The sequence below is a fragment of the Rattus rattus genome, chromosome 9 (assembly GCF_011064425.1).
Source record: "Rattus rattus isolate New Zealand chromosome 9, Rrattus_CSIRO_v1, whole genome shotgun sequence".
In the NCBI taxonomy this organism is placed as follows: Eukaryota; Metazoa; Chordata; class Mammalia; order Rodentia; family Muridae; genus Rattus; species Rattus rattus.
Genome location: NC_046162.1, coordinates 83013025 through 83038150, shown reverse-complemented (window position 1 = coordinate 83038150; position 25126 = coordinate 83013025). Strand labels below are relative to the sequence as shown.

Here is a 25126-nt window from a genome sequence, read left to right as displayed (position 1 = left end):
CGCGCGCACACACACACACACACACACACACACACACACACACAACCATGAGTAAACATAGCTGACATACCCCCAGCTCTAGTCTGGCAACCCTCATACCTTCTGAAGCCTCCTTCGTGGGTGGGAAGAGCTCAGCCAACCTCTGATGGAACCTCGGTGAAGCCAAACGCTTACAGGGAGAATGGTCTAGTCTGGCATGGCCCCTGTCAGCCTCCCTGCTTGGCTGGGTGATGTCCCCAGGTCCAGGTTCTGGGGCCCCTTGCCGAAACCATGGAGCAACTGACAACCCTTCCACGGCTTGGAGACCCTGGAGCTATGGAGCCATGGGCACTGCCTGCCTGGCAGCACTGGACTCAGGGCCAGGGTTGCAAACCTGGAGATGCATCTGCCAGCATTGCTGCTACTCCGACAGCTCTGCAGGTTAAAGGATTGAGGTCTGAAGAGAGTTCCGAGCCTGCGGGAGCCCATAGCCCTGGGCCTATCAGGAATACTGACCCTGAAGGGACAGAGACCGTGCTGCCCAAGCTGGGGCAGCAAGCAGAGAGCCCTGGGTACAGCTGCCCCAGGCTGGAGGGTGAGGACGCACAGGCTTATAAGGTAAGAGAGGTGGAGGAGGGCTGCGAGGTGGGCCGGTCAGTCATAGCCTGTAACCCCGCTGCCTTCATTTCTTGTCTTGGCATGTCTCTGTCTGTGAGTCTGTCTCTGTGCTTATCTGTCCTCCCTTCATTGGACGGGAATCTAAGTGGCCTCTTTCGGTTCTCTCTGGCTCTGCCCCTCAGTGTGTGTGCAAGTGTCTCTCTCTGATTATGCTAGGTCTCCTCCACCACGAGCCTATCTGTTTGGGGATCTTGGGTATGTTGGGGGGTGTGGAGGTGGGCTCAGTGCTTGGGCTGAGCCAAAGAAGCTTATGCTGTGGGTGGGTGTGAGTGTTCTCCTGGAGAGGATGAAGGAAGCAGGACTTGAGGGGTGGGCAGGGGACACTACAGACCCAAGATATCTAGAGGGATGGAGAGGGAGTTTGATCTGGCATTACCAGAAGGCTATAGGTAGAAAGGCAAGCATAGAGGAACAGCAGGAAATGCCCCAGAATGGTGTTGAGGCTTCCACTGAAGACATGGAGGACTGGGTTGTCCCTTTTCCTTAGGTCCTGGTAGTACACCTCTCTGAAGGCCTGGGACACAAGAGAGAACCCTCTTCACTCCTTGGGTTGTAGAGGGGGAGATGTTGCATACGGAAGACTCTGGCTAGGTTCAGTAGGTTTCTGAGACACTGTACCTGGTCCTTCCCTGTGCCAGGCCAAGTTCAACATAGGCTTCGGGGACAGGCCTAATCTGGAGCTGCTGAGGGCCCTAGGAGAGCTGCAACAGCGCTGTACCATCCTGAAGGAGGAAAACCAGATGCTGGTGAGGCCTGGAGAGTGAGGTCTCCCTCAGCGCCCTGATCACCCCATAAACATCTCTCCAAGAAGGGAGGCACCCACGGGTGACATAATCACATGTCCCAACCCCAGTGAACCCTTGCTGTGCACTGCCAACCATTTTACTGTGTGCCCAGGCTCCAGCCTAGGACTTGGGTAGTAGGAATGGGTCTGTGGGATTCTCCCTACACAGCCCAATTCTGGCTGACTTTTTGTCAGAGAAAAAGCAGCTTCCCAGAGACGGAGGAGAAGGTACGGAGGCTAAAGCGGAAGAATGCTGAACTGGCGGTCATTGCCAAGCGCCTGGAGGAGAGGGCACAGAAGCTGCAGGAAACCAACATGAGGGTGGTGAGGACAGACTTCGGGGTGGAGGCTTGGGTGACTTGGGAAGAGGAGAACCAAGGCTGGGCTTGGGAGTCATAGACTTACTACCCAGGAAAGCAAGAGTCCAGGGGCTCGTAAGGAAGACGAACGCTGGCCTTGGAGAGGTGTCTGGAGCTACCAGAGGGAAAGGGATGGATGAGGAGGCTCCCGAGAAATCGGGGAGCAGAATTGGGAGAAACACGTGCTGGAGCTGGTTGCAGCCTCCTGCTGAGCTCATCTGGGGTGTGGAGCTGGAGTGGGGGCAGGGAGAAGACCCATCATAGTGGCAGCCCTGAATTAGCAGTGTCCTCAAGCCTAAACTAAGATGTAGTGTTAACGCTTTCGGTCCTGGTTGGGGACTGCCTGGATGGGGTTCAATGAGGATTCAGTTTCTCTGAGGCCCCAGACTGGATTTCTTCCCAATTCTCTGGAAGATGTGGAATGGGAGGTGTACCTTAAGCCCTCAGATGACCACTGGCTTTGCCCCACCTCTGGCTAGGTGAGTGCCCCTGTGCCCCGACCCGGATCCAGTTTGGAGTTGTGCCGTAAGGCTCTAGCTCGCCAGCGAGCCCGAGACCTCAGTGAGACAGCCACTGCACTGTTGGCCAAGGACAAACAGATTGCTGCCTTGCAGCGGGAGTGCAGAGAGCTGCAGGCCAGACTCTCTCTGGTGGGCAAGGTGCGAAGGGGCCCTTGGCTTCTCTTGCTGCTGGATCCTACACAAGGATGTCGGCTTGGAGTGTGGGATGTGGACCAGATGTTAATGAGATGCAAATGAAACGGAGAGGTGGAGGCTGCTCGGGAGTAGGTTCCCCTGGCAACGGCCCAGGTGGGAGTGGGGAAAAGGCGCCTGAATCAAAGGGGGTGGAGTCATTCATGAGTCCCAGACCTGGACATTTCCTGCTCCAGTCTTGAAGCTGTGTGCCAGTGGATCTGTCTGTAGGAATCCACACAGAGTTCACACTTGTGTGAAAGATTGTTCACGAGAAATTTAGCACAGTGCAGGAACACTGTGAGCGCCCAGTGAACGAGTTGTTGTGAATGTCTGCCCACGGGCCAGGGGAGGCATGTGGCTGCATACTCATGCTTATATGACCAACCATATATGCATGGGAGGATGCGCACTTTCCCGCGCAGCCGAACCGACCCACTACTGTAGAGAGCGGGACTTGCTGGAGGTGATCGGGGGCCAGGAACGAGCTGGGACTGACTCGGCTCCTGGTCGCCCCACCCCAGGAAGGTCCCCAGTGGCTGCATATGCGGGACTTCGACCGGTTGCTGCGCGAGTCCCAACGGGAGGTGCTGCGGCTGCAGAGGCAAATCGCCCTGCGCAACCAGCGGGAGCCCCTCCGACCAGCCCGGCCCCAGGGTCCTACTGCCCCCTCCAGAGTAGGGGCGCCGGCCCCCGGGGCCCCGGGAGAGGTGAGCGCCAGCACAAGGGCAGGTGTGTGAGTTTGCTCAGGTGCGGGGTCAGGGCGATCCGGGAATCTACCCCTGCCAGATACTCGGATGGGGACCCCGTGGTGACACGCACGCTTTCTCAGGGTCGAGGGAGACTTCCTGACTAGAGAACAGGGGTTTGTCCCAAGCCTCTCGTGCTGGTACCTGCGCTGCGCCCTATCCCTGGGGGTTTCGGGGTTCCTCCCTCCGCAGGCTTGTGCCCCACGGGGCCAGCCTGGCCGCCCCTGCCGTGTCGAAAGTGGTACAGCCCGGCCGCAAATCCCTGGTTGCCCTGGCAGCCGCCCGGGGCCCAGCCCGCACTGCCTCCTCCCGCAGCTGCGGTAGAGCGGGGACGCCCCCTTCAGCGTCCGCCCGGCGGCCAAGCCTGGCCCGGGTTATCCCGGCGGGGCGGTGCATACGACTCAGTTCCAGGTATGGGAGACCTTCATTGAGTGAGGGGCTAGGCAGCTCCTGCCTGGAGGGCCTGGACCCCATATTCAGAACCTAGGGGCCTGCTCCTATTTACCACCCTAGGTGGGCAGCGTTTATAGCCTCCTGGAAAGAAGGCAGATAGTGACCACGGGGTCAGAGTGCAGGAAGGGGTAATGCTGCTTGCCCAGACTCTGCCCCACAGTCTGACTGACCCATGGAGGAAGATGCACCGCCTATCAAAATCCATCCTCTGAAGTTTTCGGGGATAAATGGAAGGCTGATGGGGGGTGGGCTTGGCGGAAGCCAGGAGGGTCTGGTTAGGTTTACACTACTCTAGGCCAAGCTCAGACAGGATGATCCAGAACCCTAGCTCTAAGGACACCACATATATCCTTGGGGATCCAAGCAGTCTCCTAATTCTCTGCTAGTCACTGAAGGACGTCCAGGACAGTTATTGAGTGCAGAGCAGTGCCGCTGCTGAAAGCTAAAACGGGAAGGCTTTGGCCTGGATAAAGGACCCATCTCCCAGGGCACACATGGGTCCTGGGATCTCAAAGCACTGTGATCCACAGAGCCAGGGCTGCAACCTTTATCCTTCCATGTCAGCTGGAGATGTTGGGGGAGGTGGGCAGACAGCACCCCTCACCCACTTCCTAGGCAGAGATGTCATAGTTGACCCGGTCATGAGAGGAGATCTTCCCATTGGTAGGCTAGGTTGGGGACAGGCTGCTCTGAAATCCTGTTCTCTGGTGCCATGGCCCTGCTCCTGGATATTTGCAGACCGTACTTGAGGATGATGTGGAGAGCCCACAGGTGGTCCTAGGGGAACCAGAGAAACAGCACAGGGTGCAGCAGCTGGTAAGTCCTAGGTTGAAGGCCGGAGGCAGTGAACTCTGGGCAGTTGTACCTTTGCCCACGAGAGGTCCTCCGTTCTGACCCCACAGGAGTCTGAGCTCTGCAAAAAGCGAAAGAAATGTGAGAGCCTGGAGCAGGAAGCCAGGAAAAAGCAGAGGCGATGTGAGGAGCTGGTAAGTTCCGGTCACCCAGGATCCAGCTCCACTTTGTCTTCCGGGCTCCCTCAGCTCCACTTGCACCCCCAGATCCTCAAGAACTGCAAAATCCTCTTGATCTTTTCCTGAGCATGGCAGGTTTTCATAGGAGGCCATGCCTGGGAGGGAGGGTCCTTCACTATGAGAGGCTGAGAAAAGGGGGCTCCAGCCCCTTCCTCAGCACTTGTGTGACCCCACCCCGCAGGAACTACAGCTGAGGGCAGCCCAGAATGAAAATGCCCGCCTGGTGGAGGAGAACTCTCGGCTTAGTGGGAGAGCCACAGAGAAGGAGCAGGTTCGGTTTCCACCATATCTCTGGAGAGAGTTGTGACACAGTGAGGCCTGAAGGTCTCCTCTTGGGGTGGAGTTTGAAGGGAACTGTCCACCCAGCCCTTGGGTAGTTGCACGTGGGACAAAGTTTACACACACACCTCCCTGTCAATGTGCCCCCCTCTCCAGGTGGAGTGGGAGAATGCGGAGCTGAAGGGACAGCTCCTGGGGGTGACACAGGAGAGGGACTCAGCCCTTCGGAAGAGCCAGGGCCTGCAAAGCAAGCTGGAGAGCCTGGAGCAGGTGCTGAAGGTGAGAGGCCTGTGTAGGTGGCATCGAGAGAAGGTGGGCCCAGAAGCCATGTGTGGAGCTTAAGGGTCTGAGGGAGGTCAGGGGCTGCCAGCCTCTGTCCCTTCCAGCTTGTGTTTTCGTTCGAACAGAGGGCATCTGGAGCAGGTGGTAGCTGAGGTTCCCGTCTTGAGTCTTCCATGGAAATGGGAGGGTGGGGGAGCTCCATCTGTGATTGGTCTTGTGTTTCAGCATATGCGGGAGGTGGCCCAGCGGAGGCAGCAGCTGGAGGTGGAGCATGAACAGGCGAGGCTCAGCCTGCAGGAGAAGCAGGAGGAGGTCCGGAGGCTGCAGCAGGTGGGGTCAGGAGCAAGGGAAGGGTGGACGTTGGGTGGCTGAACCCCAACTTTGCCACCTACTCATCCAACAGCATTTTTAGTCTACCTACTGCCATGTGCTAAACACTGGGGAGACAGCAGGGGGGCAAAATAAGGGTTCCTGACCAGCCAAGTGGCCAAACGGAGGGTCCTGAATGGGAGGCCAGTGTGGGTGATGTGGTGTGACCCTGTCTTAGAAAATAAGATTAATTCTATGCAGGGCGTGGCAGGAAACAACCCCTAACTTCACAAGATCCTGGTGGTGGAGGGGTATTGGGTGTGGCCTCTAGCAGGTGAGCAGATGACAGAGCTGTGACAGTGGTCTAGGAGAGTGCAAGTAACAGTGGGGGGTAGACAGGTAGATGGACCAGAAATATAGTTTGGGGATAAAACGTAAGATCCCTATTGTGTGACTCCCTGTTTACTTGAATCCGAGGGAGAATAGTTTTTCATCTCCCCCCACCCCAGCATGGGGAGGATGAAGGTAAACTATGTCTGTTCTGTTGCTGTGACAGACACCATAAGCGAAAAGTGAGTTAGGGGAGGAAAGAGTTAATTTTAGTTTATGCTTGTAGGTGATAGTCCACCATTGAGAGAAGTCCAGGCAGGAGCTGAAGCAGAGACTATGGAGGAATGCTCCTTACCGGGCTCCCTCTCTGGCTTTCCCCATGTCTTATGCTCGACTAGCTTTCTCTTCCCTTTCTCTTTCTTTCTTTCCCCATTTTTGAGACATGGTCTTACTATATTACACTGACTGGTCCAGAATGCTCTATGCAAAGCCTTGAATTTACAGAGATCCTTTTGGCACTGACTCTAGAATGCTGGGACTAAAGGTGTGCACCACCACAAGTGGTCCTAAGCTAGCCACTTATACACTTATACAGCCTAGGGCTACCTGCGTAGGAATGTTGCTGCCCACAGTGGACTGAGCCCTCCTACATCAATTTGCAATCAAGATGGCACCCCACAGACATTCCCACAGACCAGTCTGATCAAGTCAACCCTTTAATTGAGAGTCCTTCTTTCCAGGCAACTCCAGGTTGTGTCAAGTTGACAAAAACTTAACTAAGATGGGGCAACAACTTTGGGGAACAGGACACCTCGAGTTTCAAGTTTTGCAAGTTTGAGGTTATAATAAAACATTCAGACACACTACAGACAACTAACTGGACATGAGTCTGGAGCTATGAGAAGACTGACCTTGTGGGTATTTGGGGCCATGTACGAGATGTCCAGAAGACAGCAGAGAGGATTAAGTGGCTTGTGTCCAGGGGTACCTTGACATTCCAGGGGATAGAAGACGGGAGTCAGGGAAAAGAGGCTCAGAGGGAGTCACAGCCAGGTTGGCCTGGGGTCATCCACCAGAAGAGGGGTTGTTCCTGTTTAAAGTAGAGCTCAGAGTCTGAAGGAAACCCCGTGGCCCCTGCCTCCCCAGACTCTCGCTCTCCTTTCCTCCCTATTCTGTGTCTCCCTTGTCTTTCTTGCCTCTCCCTCTTTTCCTCCCTCACACATCTTTATTTTCCACCCTGGGTCTATTGTGCAAGCCCCCATTCCAGCATTTTGCCTCTTCCTGTTTGTAGGCCCAGGCAGAAGCCAAGAGGGAACATGAGGGAGCAGTACAGCTGCTGGAGGTAGGGGCCTTGGAGTGTACAGGAGTGGGAGGGAGAGGAAGGAGGGCCCTTAATACTCCCAGGCTGGGTGGAATCCCCTTTACTGGTGGCCTATTTCTTAGGCTTGGGTTCCTAGGGGCAGAGCTCTCGAGTCTCGTGGCAGTAGTCACCCATTGTCACTGATCTCAGGAGCTGCTTTCACTTTGAGATGACCTTCATACCAGCATCAGCTCACAGCACTGATGGTGGCATGCATCTGTCAGAGGCCTCTCATTTCCCTCCCTCTGGGTTATTGACCCACAGAGCTAAGTGTTCTAATCTCTCCATGCTTTCTTTTCTCACCAGTCTACCTTGGATTCCATGCAGGTACAGTCTATGTATACCCTCTACATTCTGGTGTCCCCTCCCCACCCCTCTCATATCTCTTCCCTCAGGGACCAACTCTGATATCCAACAGAGGCAGACCTAAGACATCTGAGACAGGGCACGCCGGTTGTCTCCTTATCCCGAACCTACAACTGAGCTTGGCAGATGCGGGGTCTTCCCGCCTGTTGGCTTAGACCATGAGGAAGTTCATCACCCATTGACTCTCGTTCCCCGTGACACTGTTAGTGGGCAAGCCCTTGACCTAGAGACTTGACTGGTCACTGAGAAAGTCATGAGAACTGGCCCGTTCTATCCAAAGACATCCCTAGCTTCCCAGGGAACCTCTCGCCCACTCCCTGGAGGGCAGGGTCACTGCCTGTAGAAGAAGGATGGGGCCCAGAGCTAAGAAAACTCTAAGAAGCTAAGAAGTTTGTGTTGGTGGTGGTGGTGATGGGCTGAGGAGATCCCTTTGGCCTATAAGTATTCTGAGGCAAGTGAGTCACTGGCCTGTGTCTGAGAGTTGGTGCTCAGGCTGGGGGTGGCGGAGACACGTGTGTAAACTAAAGCCCAGTGTGGCACTATGTAGAGCTGGCTAGTACTATACAGCTCTGCTAGGCTTGGCCAATCATAGTGGCTCTTGTTTTCAGGCCCGGGTTCGAGAGCTTGAGGGCCAGTGTCGAAGCCAAACTGAGCGCTTCAGCCTTCTGGCACAGGAGCTCCAGGCCTTCCGTCTGCACCCAGGCCCTCTGGATCTGCTCACTTCAGCCCTGGGCTGTAATGCCCTTGGAGACCATCCACCACCCCACTGTTGTTGCTCCTCCCCTCAGCCCTGCCAGGGGTCCGGCCCCAAAGGTAAGGGGTCCTCCAGTGACATCAGTCTGGGATCCTCAGATCTGGGGACTTTGTATAGTTCAAGGAGTTCAAGATTAGAGGCCAGCCACTCATACAAAGCCACCTCACATGTTAAAGACACACTTCCTTAAAGTCAAGATCTCAGGCCGCTGGTCTGCCTCGAACTGGGAGTTGAGCCCTGTCAGTCAGTATCAGGGTCTTAGGAAGAGTCGAGAATTAAAGGTCAGTCAGATGTAGTGGCCCTAGCTCCACTCTTTTACCAGTCAATTGGAGTCAGCATGTTGCTAACTCCAATTCATATATACACACACACATATATATACATATATATATGTGTGTGTGTATATATATGTGTGTGTGTACATATATATACATGTATATGTGTATATATATGCATGTATACGCACACACACACACACACACACACACACACACACACATATGAATTACAGTGAGTTTCTCCTAAAAGATTTCCCTTACTGTTAAGAAATCTGGGTATAAAGGCCAGACACCCATGTCCTGAAGGCTCCACCCTATTTTCTCAGTCCCTCCTCAGACCACAGTTCCCAAATCCATTGGCATCTTCTCCTTAGATCTTGACCTCCCACCGGGCTCCCCAGGACGCTGTACCCCCAAATCTTCTGAGCCTGCTCTTGCTACCCTTACTGGAGTCCCTCGAAGGACAGCTAAGAAGGCGGAGTCTCTTTCTAATTCTTCTCGCTCAGAGTCCATCCACAACAGCCCCAAGTCCTGTCCCACACCAGAGGTTAGTGCTGGACCAGGGCCTTTGGGCTTGGGTGTTGGCTTAGGGAAGGGGCAGGGGTGGGTCCTGACCTCTTGTGAAAGGAGTTAGGTGGTTACAGACCCCAAGCTAGGACACAGAAGGCCTCTGGGTTCCTCTCATGGGCATAACTCAGGTGGAGCCTGCTCTCTGGGGCCTGCCTACCAGCAGAACCTCTCTGGAGTCCAGAGAGGCCCCAGAGTCTCGCGTTTGGTGGAAGAGACAGTTTGGCGCCTGGTTCACGTAATGAGTCTGTTCATACGAACAACCACAGTGGAAACCGTTGCTTCTGTGAGGAAGGGCACAGGTTTCTGGATTCAGATCCCAGCTTTGTCTGAGGAAAGTCACACAGAGTGTCTCTAGGCTTTGGTTTCCTTATCTGTACACGTCAAGTAACAAGCCTGCCTTGCAAGATTGTTGTGAGGGCGCCAGGAGATACCCAACGTATGGTAGCCATGGTTATTATTACGTTACCCACAGTTCTTCAGATGCCTTGTCCCTCTTTCTACCTATGAACCCTGCAAAGTGGAGGGCACAGGCCAGAAGCAACACCACTAACCAGGAGTTTCAGAAAGTGGTAGAGCCCAGCCCTGGGCCTCTGCTGCCCCCTGGTGGGATAGAATGATGGCACTGGCTTTGGGCTAGCCTCAGGGGATCCTAGGTTCTGAGTCCCCTGGGGTTGAAGCAGGAGGTAGTCACGGGGATAAAACAAGGGGTGTCTTCCTTTCTGCTTCTAGTTCTTTACAACTGAGATGACTCTCTGAGTTTCTACCTTAGGGAGTCAACTTGTCACAGATGCCTGCTCTTCTCTGACCTGGCTATCAGTCGGGTTGGGAGAGGCTTTATTTCCTGGGTTGGAGCCAGGACTCAGAATAGGGTCCAGGTTGTCCTCACACTTGCAGACTGGGACAGCTGTGTGCTTCACAGACCTCCTGTCTCAAGTCTCATTTAGGAAAGTCCAGGCCTTGCACTGAACGTTTTATGCCCCCTTCTCAAAGCCTCTGCTACTCTGCCTGCAGTGTCTTTAGCCTTGGACCTTGAACCCTACGCCTTTGAGAGGAACCAACTCGTTCTTCCTTCCCCAGGTGGACACAGCCAGTGAGGTGGAGGAGCTGGAAGTAGACAGCGTCTCCCTGCTCCCAGCAGCTCCAGAGGGCCACTCGGGAGGAGCCAGAATCCAGGTCTTCCTAGCACGCTATAGGTGGGTCCCTCTTGCTCACTCTGCCACCCTCAGAATTGGGGTACATGGAGGACAGATATGTATGGAGATGGAGACCCCTGGACGTAGTGGAGGGTGGTACACGGGTCATGGCTGGACGCTGTCTTTATAGCACATTGAGGTACCGTGAGTGCTTGACATGGCTATAATAGAAACTACACCACCATGCTTGGTGCATGACAGCTGGGTCTGGAGGTGGAATGGTAGCCAGTGTGGTTTTCCTCCTCTGCTACTACCCCGACAGCTACAACCCCTTTGAGGGTCCCAATGAGAACCCAGAGGCTGAGCTTCCGCTGACAGCCGGCGAGTACATCTACATCTATGGTAACATGGACGAGGATGGCTTTTTTGAAGGTAGGGATCACTCTGTCCATTCTCCTCCTCCTGAAGACCTCAGTCCTCCCGGTTACGCCCCTCAGCACACTCAATCCAGCCCGGCTAAGGAACGCTCTGAGATTTGGGGCAGCCAACAGGAAAAGAGAAAATGATGGGTCTGGAGGAGGCCAGGGTCTAACAGTCCAGATGCTAGAAAGAGTGTCACAGGATACTTTGGCCAGATTCGTTTTTGTGCTAACAGGCAGAGAATGGCAGCGGTGGTTGACACTGGCAAAGAGTTGCAGTCAGGCATCTGTCTGCACTGGGTGCTGGACTCCAGTCAGATATGGGGAGAAGGGGTCATGTTCAGATCCCACATAGTCTTAGCAGGTGGTAGGTAGGGGTCAGAGCCAGGGCAGGACTGAGTTTCCGGGAGGCTGTCCAGGTCCTGGAGGGAGGGAGGCAGCCACAGGCCTCAGCATGCAGTTGAGGCAGATGTCTTCCTGAGACTATGTCAGCCGGTAGGCCCTTCAGAAGGAATGAGTGCCACGGACGTCTCTTCAGAGTGCCACTGGCTGGCACTCTAAGCTGCATCCTCTGACAGTGGCAAGGTTAGACTGCGGAGTGAGTGTGCTTGGAGCAAGGCTGCATCTGTGTGCAGGGATAGGAACTGGGTCAAATCTGAGTGAACACCAAGAGTGTTGGGACCTCCCCGCTTTCCGGGGCTCCATGGGTAGCTCCTGGGAGTGTTGATCCCTGTCTCTGTATTCCAGACAGCTAACTCCCCATAAGGGTGGATGCTGAAGAGCGAGGTTAATGGCTTCCAGGAGAATTGTACTTAATTTATCTCTTTGTTTTGATCTTTGTTCTTACTGGGGTTGGTACCTAGGACCTTGTACGTGTGCACCTGTAGAGGCCGGAAGATAACATCAGATTCTCTGGAGCCATTGTGGGTTCTGGGAACTGAACTTGTGTCCTCTGCAGGAGTAAGTGAATGCTCTTAACTGATTGGCCACCTCAGTTTTTGTAGATATATATATATATGTATGTATGTATATATGTATATATATATATTTTTTGGTTGGTTGGTTTTGGTTTTTCAAGATAAAATTTCTCTGTGGAGCCCTGGCTGTTCTGCTGTAGAGATCTGCCTGCTTCTACCTCCTGAGTGCTAGGATTAAAGGTGTGCATCACAACTGCCTGGCAAAAATGTTTGTTTTATTTTTCTGTGGATTGATGTTATGTCTGTGTGAGGAAGTCAGATCCCCTAGAACTGGAATTACAGACAGTTGTGAGCCACCGTGTGAGTGCTGGGAATTGGACCTGGGTCCTCTGGAAGAGCAGTCAACTCTCTTAACTGACAGGTCCTCTGTAGTTCTCATGAGGGGTTTGTGTGTGTGTGTGTGTGTGTGTGTGTGTGTGTGTGTGTGTGTGTGTGTGTTTGTGAGGTGTGTTTGTGAGGTGTGTGTGTGTGAGGTGTGTGTGTTTGTGAGGTGTGTGTGTGAGGTGTGTTTGTGAGGGTGTGTGTGTGTGTGTGTGTGTGTGTGTGTGTGTGTGTGAGAGAGAGAGAGAGAGAGAGAGAGAGAGAGAGAGAGAGAGAGAGAGTGTGTGTGTGTGTGTGTGTGTGTGTTCAGAAGCTCAGAGTCATCCTGGGCTACACAGTGAAGGCCAACTTGGGCAACATGAAATCACAACAGAATAAAGCAAAACAAAACATCAAAGCCCAGCGCTATGAATGTCTACATGCCTCCCACCTAGATTTTACAGCCGTCTGTACCTTCCATGTTTGCTTGATCTGTATGTAAGTGAAAAAAAAAAGTCCACTTTAAAGTGGGTTATGGATATCATGACATTTTTCCTAGAATAGTTGAGTGCTCATTCCTTCAGGACACAGATGCTCTCCCAGGTCCTTACGGTGCCAGCATCACCTGGGGGCTGCATAGAAATCCTGAAACTCAATACTTCCCAGACTTCTAATGATCCCCATTCTAAGTGATCCATACGCACAGTGTCAACGTGCTGAGGGGTGAAAACCCTGTCACCACACCCACAAAAGCTGGTAGTAGCTATCCAATTAAAATCTTGATTGCCCTTGTATCTTAAAATCACCAGCAGGTAAAGGTTGACTGGAATCAGATACTTAAGCAGAAGCCATTGAGAGAACACATTACCGGATCAGCTTTTCTTTGCTTCCTCTTTGTCTACCCTTCCCCTGCTTCCCCCTCCCCCGCCCTTCCTCTGCCAGGGGAGCTCATGGATGGCCGAAGGGGCCTGGTCCCCTCCAACTTTGTAGAGCGTGTGTCTGATGACGACCTCCTGTCCACCCTCCCTCGGGAGCTGGCCGATTCATCGCACAGCTCTGGCCCTGAACTCAGTTTCCTGAGTGGAGGCGGGGGTGGTTGCAGTAGTGGGGGCCAGAGCAGCGGGGGACGTAGCCAGCCCAGACCAGAGGAGGAGGCTACGGGAGATGAACTCAGTCTGAGCCCCCCACCAGAGGGACTGGGCGAGCCTCTGGCTGTGCCTTACCCCCGACATATCACGGTCCTCAAGCAGCTAGCCCACAGTGTGGTGCTGGCTTGGGAGTTGCCTCCTGAGAGAGTAGATCTACGTGGCTTCCATATCTTTGTCAATGGGGAACTTCGTCAGGCCTTGGGGCCTGGGGTGCCCCCCAAAGCTGTGCTTGAAAATATGGACCTGCGGGCAGGGCCCCTCCATGTGTCTGTCCAGGCCCTAACCAGCAAGGGCAGCTCAGATCCTCTGCGCTGTTGCCTGGCTATGGGTGCTGGAGCTGGGGTGGTACCCAGCCAGCTACGGATTCATCGGCTGACAGCCACATCTGCTGAGATCACCTGGGTGCCAGGGAATAGCAACTTGGCCCATGCCGTCTACCTCAATGGAGAAGAGTGCCCACCTGCCCGCCCCAGCACCTACTGGGCAACCTTTTGTAACCTGAGGCCTGGCACACTCTATCAGGCCCGAGTGGAGGCTCAGATCCCATCTCAGGGGCCTTGGGAACCAGGCTGGGAGAGGCCAGAGCAGCGAGCTGCTACCTTGCAGTTCACCACACTTCCAGCAGGTATGGATGTGGGGATAATGACGTCCCCAGAACCCAGGGGGTCAGACCACCAGTACTCCTGGCGAGGGAGACTGGCCTTGTATGCGTTCTCAGGGATGGGCTATCACTTCTGTCAGGGAGAACCCTACTTTGCTTCTTCTTGTGCCCCACCTCTCCCAGGCCTGCCTGACGCCCCTCTGGATGTACAGGCCGAACCAGGACCCTCTCCTGGAATCGTGGTGATCAGCTGGCTTCCTGTCACCATTGACGCTGCTGGTACCTCCAATGGTGTCCGGGTTACAGGCTACGCCATCTATGCTGATGGGCAGAAGGTATGGCTTGGGGACTCCAGCTGTTTAAGCCTAAGGGGCAGCATGTGGGCCCTTCCTTACTGTGCTTAGTTAGAAGCCTATCTTCCTGGCCTGGCAGAGATATACAGCCCCGGCCTTTGGGCACCGTAGAGTAAACCCATTAAGAGCATGGGTGTTGGCAGCCATCGAAGGACTGAAATACTTGTACTCTGAAGCCATGTGGTCAGGAGGACTAAGAAAGGGGGTTGGGGAAATGCTGTCAGTGTTCTAGCAGCAGCCGTCCATCCCGACCCCTCCACTTGGCTCTCTCAGTCCCCCTTCCCTGTTTTCCCTCTCCCCTATAGATTATGGAGGTGGCTTCCCCCACAGCAGGCAGTGTGCTGGTGGAGGTGTCCCAGCTGCAGCTGCTGCAGGCCTGCCACGAGGTGACTGTACGCACTATGTCACCCCATGGCGAGTCCACTGACTCCATCCCGGCCCCTGTTGCCCCAGCCCTGGCTTCTGCCTGCCAGCCAGCCAGGATGTCCTGTCTCTCACCACGACCAAGCCCAGAGGTCAGAACACCCCTTGCTTCAGTCTCCCCAGGGCTTGGGGATACCAGCCTTCCCCTCCGGCATCCTGTCCCCCATGGAACTCAAGATTCCCCTGCAAGCCTTTCCACAGAGATGTCCAAAGGGCCCCAAGAGGAGCCTCCGGTCCCTTGCTCTCAGGTACTTACTCTTAACAGGAAGCGTCATGTGCAGATTGAAGGAAGGGTTGGAGTTTGAGCTCATTGTCGATGCCATCCATCGCAGGAAGAGGCTGGGTCAGCTGTGCATCGCACCTCAGAAGAGAAGAGGGCTATCGAGCCAACTCTGGGCCAGGAAGGCCCTGACCCTGTGGCTCCCTTCCTGGCTAAGCAGGCAGTGGAGTGCACTTCAGGAGATGCTGGCCCCACATCTTGCTCTACCCAAGAAGAACTGATCCAGAAGGAGCCAAGTACTGAAGCCTGCCACCGGGGAGATCTGGATTCCGAGCTGAAACTCAGATCTGAGGTATAGCTGGGACATGCTGTGTAGAATAAAGACTTAACCTTGTTAGCTCCCTGTGTTTGTCCTCTCTCTGGCCTGGCTCGGATGCCCTCCCTTGCATTGTGTTTCTGCTTCTTTGTTGCATTTTTCTTGATTTTGTTACATGTTTCGCTTTCTGCATTACCTTCCCCCACCCCTACCATTGTGCGTTCTAGCCATGGCTCTCCCCTTCTCTGTCCAGGGACCCTTTATGATTCTGGTTGGGGCTGACCCTTCCTAGAGTCCTTCCTGATTTTCCTTTTTAACTCTGCCCTTTTTTTTCTCCCCATTTGATATTCCTATTTGGGGGGGGGGACACACGACACACTCACTCTGTAGTCCAGCATGAACCTGTAGCTTAGGTGTGTCATCACCCTCTTGCTGTAACCTTCTGAGTATTAGGGTGGCAGCTGTTAAGCACCTGCCTTGCCTTTTACAGAAAGAAGATATGTCAGAGCTTGGAGTTCGCCTGGTGAATTCCCTTGTGGATCACAGCCGCAACTCAGACTTATCAGACATCCAGGAAGAAGAGGAAGAGGAGGAAGAAGAGGAAGAGGAACTGGGTTCCAGGCCTTGTTCTTCCCAGAAGCAGGTTGCTGGCAACAGCATCAGGGAGAATGGAGCCAAGGTAATGGGGTTGGGGGGGTGCTGGTGGGTCCCAGACCTCACGTGGTCCACAGGTCTCCACTCCCATGGCAGCTGCTCCGGCAAGTCTAGGTGTGTGGCCTGGGTCCAATCCTAAATGCTGGATGTGAAGAGGCTCAGGGCGGCTGCCCTGCTGGGAGTGGGGGAGGGGAGCACGTTTCATTCTTTCTCCTAGTCTCCCAGATGTAGCATCCTAGTCCTGGGAAACCTTCTCAGACAGAGCCTTGTGCTGGGAGGCTCAGGGGAGGGAATGGAGAATTCTCTCTGACTGCCCCGGCTTGCTTTCTCATGCTACTGCCCCGCAGGGACCTATGCCTCCTCTGTTCAGTCTGGACATGTGTATGACTTTGGTCCAACCACTGTCCCTCTGATTCCTTCCTCTTGGCAGGAAGCTAAGGGAGGGCTGGGTGTGTGGCCCCAACCCCAGGCCCTCGTTGAAGGGCAAAGGTCCCAGACCTCTCATCTTTATCGTGGATGTCTTTTCCTTGCCGCTCTCTTCTCCCCACCCCCAGCCCCAGCCAGACCCCTCTTGTGAGACTGACAGCGACGAGGAGATCTTGGAGCAGATACTGGAGTTGCCTCTCCAGCGGCTGTGCAGCAAGAAGCTGTTCAGCATCCCCGAGGAGGAAGAAGAGGAGGATGAGGAGGAAGGGCTGGGGAAACCAGGGCCCAGCAGCTCTTCCCAAGACCCTAGCCAGCCTGAACGTGCATTGCTAGGTCTGGACTGTGAGAGCAGTCAGCCCCAGGGACCTGGCCTATGTCCCTTGTCTCCTGAGCTCTCCGGGGCCAGGGAGCACCTGGAGGATGTGCTAGGAGTAGTTGGTGGAAACAGCCGGAGGAGAGGAGGTTGCTCCCCTGAGAAACTCCCAAACCGCAAGCGACCTCAGGACCCCCGAGAACATTGCAGCCGGCTTCTTGGCAATGGCGGGCCCCAGACCTCTGCCCGACCAGTCCCTCCACGGGACAGGGGCAGCCTCCCTGTGATTGAAAGCACCAGGATTGGACAGGAGCCTGGTGGGAGAGGGCGGCCGGGTCTTTCCCGGAGGTGTCCCCGTGGTCCTGCTCCAGAATCCAGCTTGGTCAGCTGCCTCTCTCCAAAGTGTTTGGAGATCAGCATTGAGTATGATTCTGAGGATGAACAGGAGGTGGGCAGCGGGGGTGTCAGCATCAGCAGCTCCTGTTACCCCACAGACGGGGAGGCCTGGGGCACAGCGGCCATAGGAAGGCCCAGGGGACCTGTGAAGGTCAATTCGGGCTCCAACACCTACCTGCGCCTCCCGGCCTGGGAGAAAGGGGAACCAGAGCGGAGAGGCCGCAGTGCGATTGGCCGAACCAAGGAGCCGCCCTCCCGGGTCTGTGCCCACTCCCCGCTTTGGGCGGCCCCCTGCCTGCTGCTGCCTGGTGGCTCTGCTTGCTGCCCACCAGCCACTCCCATTCCACGCGCTGCCACCTCCATCAGCAGAGCTGGGGCGGGGCCTCCGGGCTGCCTCACCTGTCTCCTCCCACCTACATTCCACTGCTTTCTGCTTCTGCTGAACGGAACTGGGATGCACACTATTCTGTTATCACTGGCTGCCCGCCACATGCCACCTTGGGCAGGGTGGCCCCTTCCTTTGAGTAGTTAGTTGTGTCTTCAGAACACTTTGACTGTGATGCCATGTCCAGAGAGTCACCAGCCCTGATGCTGATGGGAGACTGTCCTCTTACATTCTCCTTGGCCACCTCAGGCCCCTCTACTGCACTCATCCATTGGGGAGTCGGGCACCTCCTGTCCGTCCTCCCATCGTGGGGGCGTCTGGTGCCTCCGTGAGGCTGGGCCAGGCCCCTGGAGAGGAATTCTGTGCTCCTGTTCTGACGTGTTGCTTACGCTGCTGCCGGGGCCAGAGCCGGGGAGCGTGGGCCACTACAGGGGATAGACTGTCACCTCTGCCCTCTGTTGCCCTCTCTTTGCAGGCAACAGAAACTGGGGAGTCCAGAGGGCAGGACAACTCTGGGCGGAGAGGACCCCAGAGGAGAGGGGCCCGGGTGCTTAGGACTGGTACCACTGAGCTGGGTGAGCACCTGATGTGGCCGGGATGGATCTAAGGGAGCTTTTTCCTACCTTGGATGGAGCTCGCTAAGTCACTGCTGTGTCCCTAACCCTCTCCACAGCCCCTCCAAGGAACCCCCAAGAAGCGCCATCTCATCAAGACCTACCCTTGAGGGTCTTTGTGGCTCTGTTTGACTATGACCCTATTTCAATGTCACCGAACCCTGATGCTGGAGAAGAGGAACTGCCCTTCAGGGAGGGCCAGATCCTCAAGGTGACTGACTCACCCCATGGGGCCAGAGCTCCAGTCTCTAGCCAGAATCTTCTCCGAACTTCCTCTTGCATAGAGTTGAGGGAGGGTCAGAGAATGGCTTTCTAGAGTCTAATGGCTGGATTCGGACTCTGCTTCTGCCTATGTAGCTTTGAATAGCTTGTAGAACCTCCCCGGGCCCCGGTTTCCTCTGTGGTAGAGTGGGAATGGTTCTTGTGACTTCCAGAGTTGCCTGCAGAGTGAATGATTCAGTGTACACGCAGTGCTTCAATGTGCCATATGGTCAGCACAGTGGGACGATCTGCTGGTTGATATTAGCATTTTTATTATTCCCCCAAGTATTGATGGAAGGCTTTTTGCCGTGCTCTGGGGCTGGAGATCCAGCCTGGCGTGCTTTGAGGTAAAGGTTGTGTAGACAGCCGGAGGGGGAGATACTGAGGACTTTCTCAAGTTCCTCTTAGTCCTACATCTTAGCTCGTGCCTTCTCCTCTGCTCTAGTCTGCAGAGGAGAGCATTCCTCTGCAGTTCTAAGTGGGGTGCCACCAGGCATCAGGACTGGGGTGCACGGAGAGGCCAGAAGTAATATCGAGACACCCTGTCTTCGCTTCCAGGTGTTTGGAGACAAAGACGCTGATGGTTTCTACCGGGGCGAAAGTGGGGGCCGCACAGGCTACATCCCCTGCAACATGGTGGCCGAGGTGGCTGTGGACACTCCAGCAGGGAGACAACAGCTGCTCCAGCGAGGTTTCTTGCCCCCAAATGTCCTCACCCAGGGCTCGGGTATGACCTGCTGCTGTTCCTCACCCATTACCACCCATGCTTAGTTTTAACCCCGCCCCATCCTTGAGAGATTCTTCGGTCTGTGATGGCTCCAGATGCCTCCTTTGTCCTGCGTTTGGTGAAGCCACTGGAGCCCAGCATAGATTCCCCCACCCCTCACCTTCCTGCAGCTGGCCCCAGGGTGTTGCCTGTTGAAGTGATTAAAAAGATGCAATTTAGGCCCTGGGAGTCAGTTTCCCTCTTATTGCACATATGAGGCGCAGGTCCTTAAATGAACTCATGTACAAGATGCAAATAAAATAAAAGGGAGGAAAGAAATTAGCTCAGAAAGCTCAGAGGGTAGGAGCATGACTTAGAGCTCTTGCCTAATATGCAAAGTCCTGCACTGGATTCACAGCATTGCAAAACAGGACAGCCAGGACGCGGGAGCTCTGGGAGTGGCCTCTAGCCTGCCCTATTCCCCGACTCCTGCCTCAGTTTCTCTCTTAGATCTATCTATCTTCCTCCATCAGGGAACGGTCCCTCTGGGTACCCCTCAGCCCACACACCTGGGCCTCCTCCCAAGCCTCGCCGGTCCAAGAAAGGTAAGACCCCAACATGCTGTGCTACCTATGGCCCCTCGTGTGGGTTGGGGTGTGGTGGCACCATGTGACACCTGTAGGATTTTGAATAGTCGAAGGGATTAAAGCAGACCCCCAACCCCATCTACCAGCTCCAGTGGGGGGTTGCTGTGGCTCTGTGTACCCTGAAGCATGTTGCTTCCCTGGGTCCCAGTTCAGTACTGAACCAAAGGCTTGTGCTGATGTTCTGAGTATCTCTCCCCCTGGGCCCTTCACGGGAGGGTGAGGAATCTGTCTGTCCTGCACCACCCCAGCCTGGGACCAAGAGGGAAAGGCAAGCAGGACTCAGAGGCACCTTCTCTCCACAGTGGAGCTGGAAGATCCTGCACAGCTCTGTCCAGGTGAGGAGCCATCTCTGGGCGAGGGTGTCTGGGGAGAGGTGGGATAGACAGACCGCACTCTTCAAGTGAGGACAGTGGAGTGGTGGGGGAGTTTGGGGGTGGTGGCCACAGGGCTTCCGTGTAGAGGACAGTGTATGGAAGAGATCAGGAGCCTCTTTCCTCCCTCTACAGGTCCTCCTAAGCTGATCCATTCTGCTGCCCCGAAAACCTCCCGACCTATGGTGGCGGCATTCGACTACAACCCTCGGGAGAACTCCCCCAACATGGATGTGGAGGTGAGAGCCTACAGATGATGCCCCGTGTTGGGGAGTAGGGTTCCAAGGCCTTCCCAGGTCTGATGTCTGCCCCTTGCTCTCTTCACAGGCAGAGCTGCCCTTCCGAGCAGGGGATGTCATTACTGTGTTTGGGAATATGGACGATGATGGTTTCTACTATGTAAGATCCTCATGGGGGAAGGAAGGTGCACTGTACTCCCCTTCTCCGGCTCACTCTGGCTGGGCAGGCATAGGAGCAAGCCTTTCTCACAGAAGGCTGGAGGAATGAGCCCGATTACTTCCTTTAGTGCTGATACTGGCCTCAGAGTGCTGGCCAGGGTCTCAGGGTCAAGGGGACCGGACTGGGAACTTCTCAGTCTCATCAGCATCTCCTCCTCAGGGGGAACTGAATGGACAAAGGGGCCTGGTTCCATCCAACTTCCTGGAGGGCCCTGGGCCTGAGGCAGGCGGCCTAGACTCTGGGACATCTCAAGCTGAGAGTCAGGTTAGTGAGGAGCTGAGCTACCAAATCAGCATTTCGTCTCTACCCTGCTGGTGTGCTGGGTCTGGTATAGTATGGTGGAGATTCTCGGAGACCCGAGTCCATGATACAGAGGAACACTAAGTGCCCCAGCAGAGGAGGGCTCCACTAGGCCACCCTTTCCTCCTATATGTCCCTTTCTGCAGAACAGTGATGGCATGGCAGGGACCCTGCTTCTCAGGCCATCTGACCCAACTGATGATACCCGGGGTGGATGCAAATGAGGAGCCCCATGGAAAAGGACCTTTGCCACTGGCCCATTATGCAGGGTGCTCCTACCTTGCTAGGTCCGGGTGCCTCCAGGGTACCATGTGAAGCCCTGCAAGGCCCGACTTCTTAGGTTCTCTCTACATGGGTGTCCTTGGGATGGGTAGAATGCAATTAAGTGTCCAGACTCAGAGAGCAAGAAGGGCGTGGAGAGGCCAAGCTTCCACTAGAAACCTCATTCAGTGGCTATAAACACAAAGGCTGTGTCAAGCCGGGGCCACGAGGTACCTGAGCCCCTTGGCGACCGACGGAGAGCACGTAGGCCTGTTGGTAACCCATCTCCTCTCTTTGTTCCCTGCTCTCAGAGAACGAGGAGGAGACGAGTCCAGTGCTAGATGGAGATAGATATTTGTAGAGAGAGCAACATGTAAGTGGGGGATTGGCGTCCGTGTCTCATGCCCCTGTCCATTCCCCACCTCACCTCACTAGACTTCATCTCAAGTGGAGCTGATGAGTGGGGGAGGGAGATCTTGCCATGAGCCAGGTGTGGGTATGGGATCTCCACTCTCCCTGCCTGGCCTTTACTCCAGGCAGTGCCAGCTAGCTGTCACGGGGTGGCTTGTCATCCTAAGCATATGCACTTAGCTGACTCCTCATGTTGTCACACAGCTTATAGAACATGGTGTAATGCTCACGTTCTGACTCAGTGATATTATGATACTATAGGGCTGTGGTATTATAATATTGCGATTATTATTGGTGACAGGGAAGTGGCACAGTAATGTCACCAGTAATAATAGTCTTCCCACCCTGGTCCTCAGTGATTCAAGCTTAGAATATCACTTTTAGAATATCTGCTTTTATTCCTGTCTCCTAAGTCTCTTTGCTTAGGATAGAAGGGAGAACTTGATCGTTGAAATCTGTAGGCATCCTCAAGCTATTCTTGTTTGAGGTTCAGTGAACCCTTCTTTTGTTTCCCCAGCCTCCTCTCCCTCCCAGGAGAGGGTTAGGAGTGGCCATGAGCCTTGGCTGTAAATGTATTGTCCCTCAGGACTGGACAGACTCGCTCTGTACGACCTTTTTTTTCCTCGGCCATTTCATCCATGATGGTGGCAGCAGTAATAGGTTTGGTTGTGTACCCAGTTCCTCAGCTCTAGTCTGGGCTCCATGGTTGGTTTTGGCCAGGAACCTGCCAAGCTCTTGGAAGCAGTGGGGGCTGGAGAGAGAGAAATGAGAAAATGCGGTTTGATTGCAAGAGTTGATAAGGCTGTGCCCAGGTCCAGGTGACGTTCATTTGGGAATAGTTTCCTGGTGATTACTGGGTTGGCCCGATTTCCTGCCCTCAGGTCACCAGAGAGCACTGCCTGATGGACCTGATCAGGAGGAGACTCAGCACTGTGGGTTGAGCAGGGAGGAGGGTTATCAAGAAGGTGCCCAGGGAGGGGCTGCCCGAGAGCCCCATCAGGGGCCATTCAGGGCAGATCCTCACTCTCTCTCCCTGGCTTGGTTCTCCAAAGACCCCTGGAGCGCTGTGCCTACTGCTTTGATGGAGGTGGGCCTGCCTTTTTGTCTGTGAGGGCGTTCCTACCTCTAAGTCTCTTTGTCCTAGCTCCTCCTCCCTGGGTGGAGCGATAGATGGTGTGTGAGAAGTGGCTCAGCTTGGCACCTACAGTGAGGGCCCAGGGAAAGGAAGGGGCTCATCCAGAGCTACCAGTGACAAAGCAGAGCTCAGCCCCTGTCCCATGGGACGTCCTTCTGTAAGCAGGGTCTCATTATCATCTCCCTTCACCTCCATGCTACGTTTGCGTGTGCGTGTGTCTGTCTGTCTGTGTGTATCTGTATGTGTCTTGTGAGTGTGTCTGTCTGTCTGTGTGTATCAGTATGTGTGTGTATGCCTTGTGTGTCTGTCTGTGTGTACTGTATGTGTGTGTATCCATATGTGTCTATGTCTTGTGAGTGTGTCTGTCTGTGTGTATCTGTATGTGTGTGTATGTGTGAGTGTATGTGTATCTGTGTGTATATGTGTGAGTGAATGTGTATCTGTATGTGTCTTGTGAGCGTGCCTTGTGAGTATGTCTGTCTGTGTGTACTGTATGTGCGTGTGTATCTGTAGTGTCTTGTGTGTGTGTCTTATGAGTGTGTCTGTATGTGTGTATATGTCTAAGTGTATCTGTATGTATGTGTGTGTTATGAGTGTGTCTTTGAGTGTGTGTATCTGTGTGTGTCTGTAAGTGTGTGTGTGTGTGTGTGTGTGTGTGTGTGTGTGTGTGTGTGTGTGTGTGTGTCTGCAGCAGCCACAAGGTCGGAGACAGAAGGACAAAGGGACGAAGGCCTGGGTAGGAGGAGCTGGCCCTGGCCTTACCCTTCTTTCTTATATTTCAGGACTCTAGAGTCATCATACAAGGGCCTCCAGTGCCCCCAGGCTGGCACTATGCCCTCAGCTCTGGAAGTTCCTCCAAGACCAAACTGGGGGAGTCGCAGGGCATAGCTGAGAAGAAGCAGGGTCTCCTCGCCAAAGGGAAGGAACTCCTCAAAAGGCTGGGCTCCAGAAAAGACTGAGGCTGTCATCTGTCCTACAGGCAGACGTGGCCCCTGGGAGCTGCAGATCAACTCAGTGTCTGGACAGGGAAACCCAACTCCTGTTCTCTGAGCAAACTGGCACTCAAAGGGATCCAGGGGACCTGGTGAGGGTGGAGTGACTGCATCCTTAGTAAGGAGCCCTCTAGACGGGCTCTTCCAGCGGGGAACTGAGCCCCAGAGTAAGTAATCAAGCACCAAGCACTGTCAGATCAGAACTGGACCCACGCCTCTGGATTCCCAGTCTGTCCTCCTAATCTACTCCTGATTTCCTACCTTGTTCTGTAGGTTCCTTCTTGGTCTTCTGCTCCAAGGATAGGCCCTGGGTGGAGACAGGGACCACTCTAAGGATGGCTCTGGCTGTCCTCGTTTGCACTGGACTGTCCCCTGGGGCAGGGGGCAGAGCCATGTATATATGTACATACTCGGTGCCTCAGTCCAGCTCCTCCATCTGCTTCACCCCACAGGCCAGGGGAGGAGAAAGGCCATGCCAAAGCGGGCCTGACCCACCCCATAGTGCTCCACCCCTCCCTGCCCAGGCCACCTGGCCTCTGTGTGATCCTATCCCCCCAAACCCAGGGGACCAGGGGGCAGAAAGCAGGAGTTGGGTTTGCCTTATTTTGCTCATTGGATTCAACTTCTCTCTTGCATCATTTTCTTCCAGTCCCTGTTGGGGTCCAGGGGCTGAGAGAAAGGACGGATTTATACAGCTATTTTCATACATTCCCTGTTCAGAGTGGGTAGGGGTGTCTCCCCTTACTCTAACCATCCCATCCTCTTCCCCTTGTCTGGGCGAGTCTCTTTGCATGTTTTCTTCGCTGTGGTGGGAGATGTTTGATTGAACCCTCACCCCTACCCTGGTCTCCAGTGGTGTTGGATGGTGGGGGCATTTGTTTAAAAAGACATTTTACTATAATAAAGTCTATTTTCACAAAATTGATGCTGGGCTCTGCTTGGGCAAAAGACTCCATAGAGGGATGGGTCAGGTTGATGACTTTGGATCCATGACTTCAACACCCAGAAGCTCACCTTGAAGGGCAGCTGAGACCAAAACTAATCACCACCGAGTGCCTCTCAAACCTTTCTGAGTCCCTGGGCTGTGAGGCAGGGTAGGCCAGTGGAGGAGAAGCACCCTAGAAAGTGATTACAGGAACCAGAAGAGAGAAGGCATCATTTCCCGCTAGCGGGCCAGCCACACGCTACCCTCCCTCCCTCCCCCACTTACCAAGTCCACAGAAATGACAGACCTGAGGAAAACACAACCAATGAGCGGACACATCACGGAGTCCTATTTGAAAGCAATAAGTGGGTCCCTCTGGCTGGGAACAGCAGACTTGTAAAAGACAAACCGGTAGGGATCATGTTCAAAACACCTCGGAGTAGAGTGAATATGGGCAAGTTCAGCCCACTGCTCCATTCCAGAGAGACAGAGTAGACAAACAGCCCACCCAAACCTCCATCCTTAAAAATATTTGACAACTGTAGGAATGATAACGGTGGCATATTAACATAGGAGAGGTAAGTAAGTGAACTAGTAGACCAGTGGATTGGAACATCTAGAAACACTCAATTTATGGTTGAGCGACGAGAGTAGGGCCACAAGTCAGCAGAGAAATGGCATGATATAACGAGGACTTGGGGGACGTGGTGGCCCATGTTTTTAATCC

At 54.4% G+C, this 25126-nt stretch overlaps 1 protein-coding gene across 3 annotated transcripts; it reads left to right on the top strand.

Annotated features, from left to right (window-relative positions):
• Window positions 1-12: 12 nt before the first annotated feature.
• Tspoap1 (TSPO associated protein 1) lies at window positions 13-24399 on the top strand. 3 transcript variants are annotated; one of them, XM_032912077.1, is made up of 32 exons: window positions 13-597; window positions 1296-1403; window positions 1637-1765; window positions 2280-2459; window positions 3017-3202; window positions 4433-4510; window positions 4597-4680; window positions 4907-4996; window positions 5161-5283; window positions 5512-5616; window positions 7217-7267; window positions 7592-7612; window positions 8260-8464; window positions 9058-9230; window positions 10331-10446; window positions 10709-10818; window positions 13025-13855; window positions 14015-14166; window positions 14490-14855; window positions 14940-15179; window positions 15634-15822; window positions 16352-17191; window positions 17793-17892; window positions 17991-18142; window positions 18751-18919; window positions 19432-19503; window positions 19848-19880; window positions 20052-20155; window positions 20244-20315; window positions 20535-20639; window positions 21248-21309; window positions 23265-24399. In XM_032912077.1, the coding sequence occupies exons 1-31, from the start codon at window positions 271-273 to the stop codon at window positions 21275-21277; spliced, it is 5541 nt and encodes a 1846-aa protein (XP_032767968.1). In that variant the 5' UTR covers window positions 13-270; the 3' UTR covers window positions 21278-21309; window positions 23265-24399. The 3 variants fall into 3 exon arrangements, with proteins under 3 accessions (XP_032767968.1, XP_032767969.1, XP_032767970.1); XM_032912078.1 differs by lacking the exon at window positions 16352-17191; XM_032912079.1 differs by lacking the exons at window positions 13-597; window positions 1296-1403; window positions 1637-1765; window positions 2280-2459; window positions 3017-3202 and adding an exon at window positions 3566-3652.
• Window positions 24400-25126: the final 727 nt, after the last annotated feature.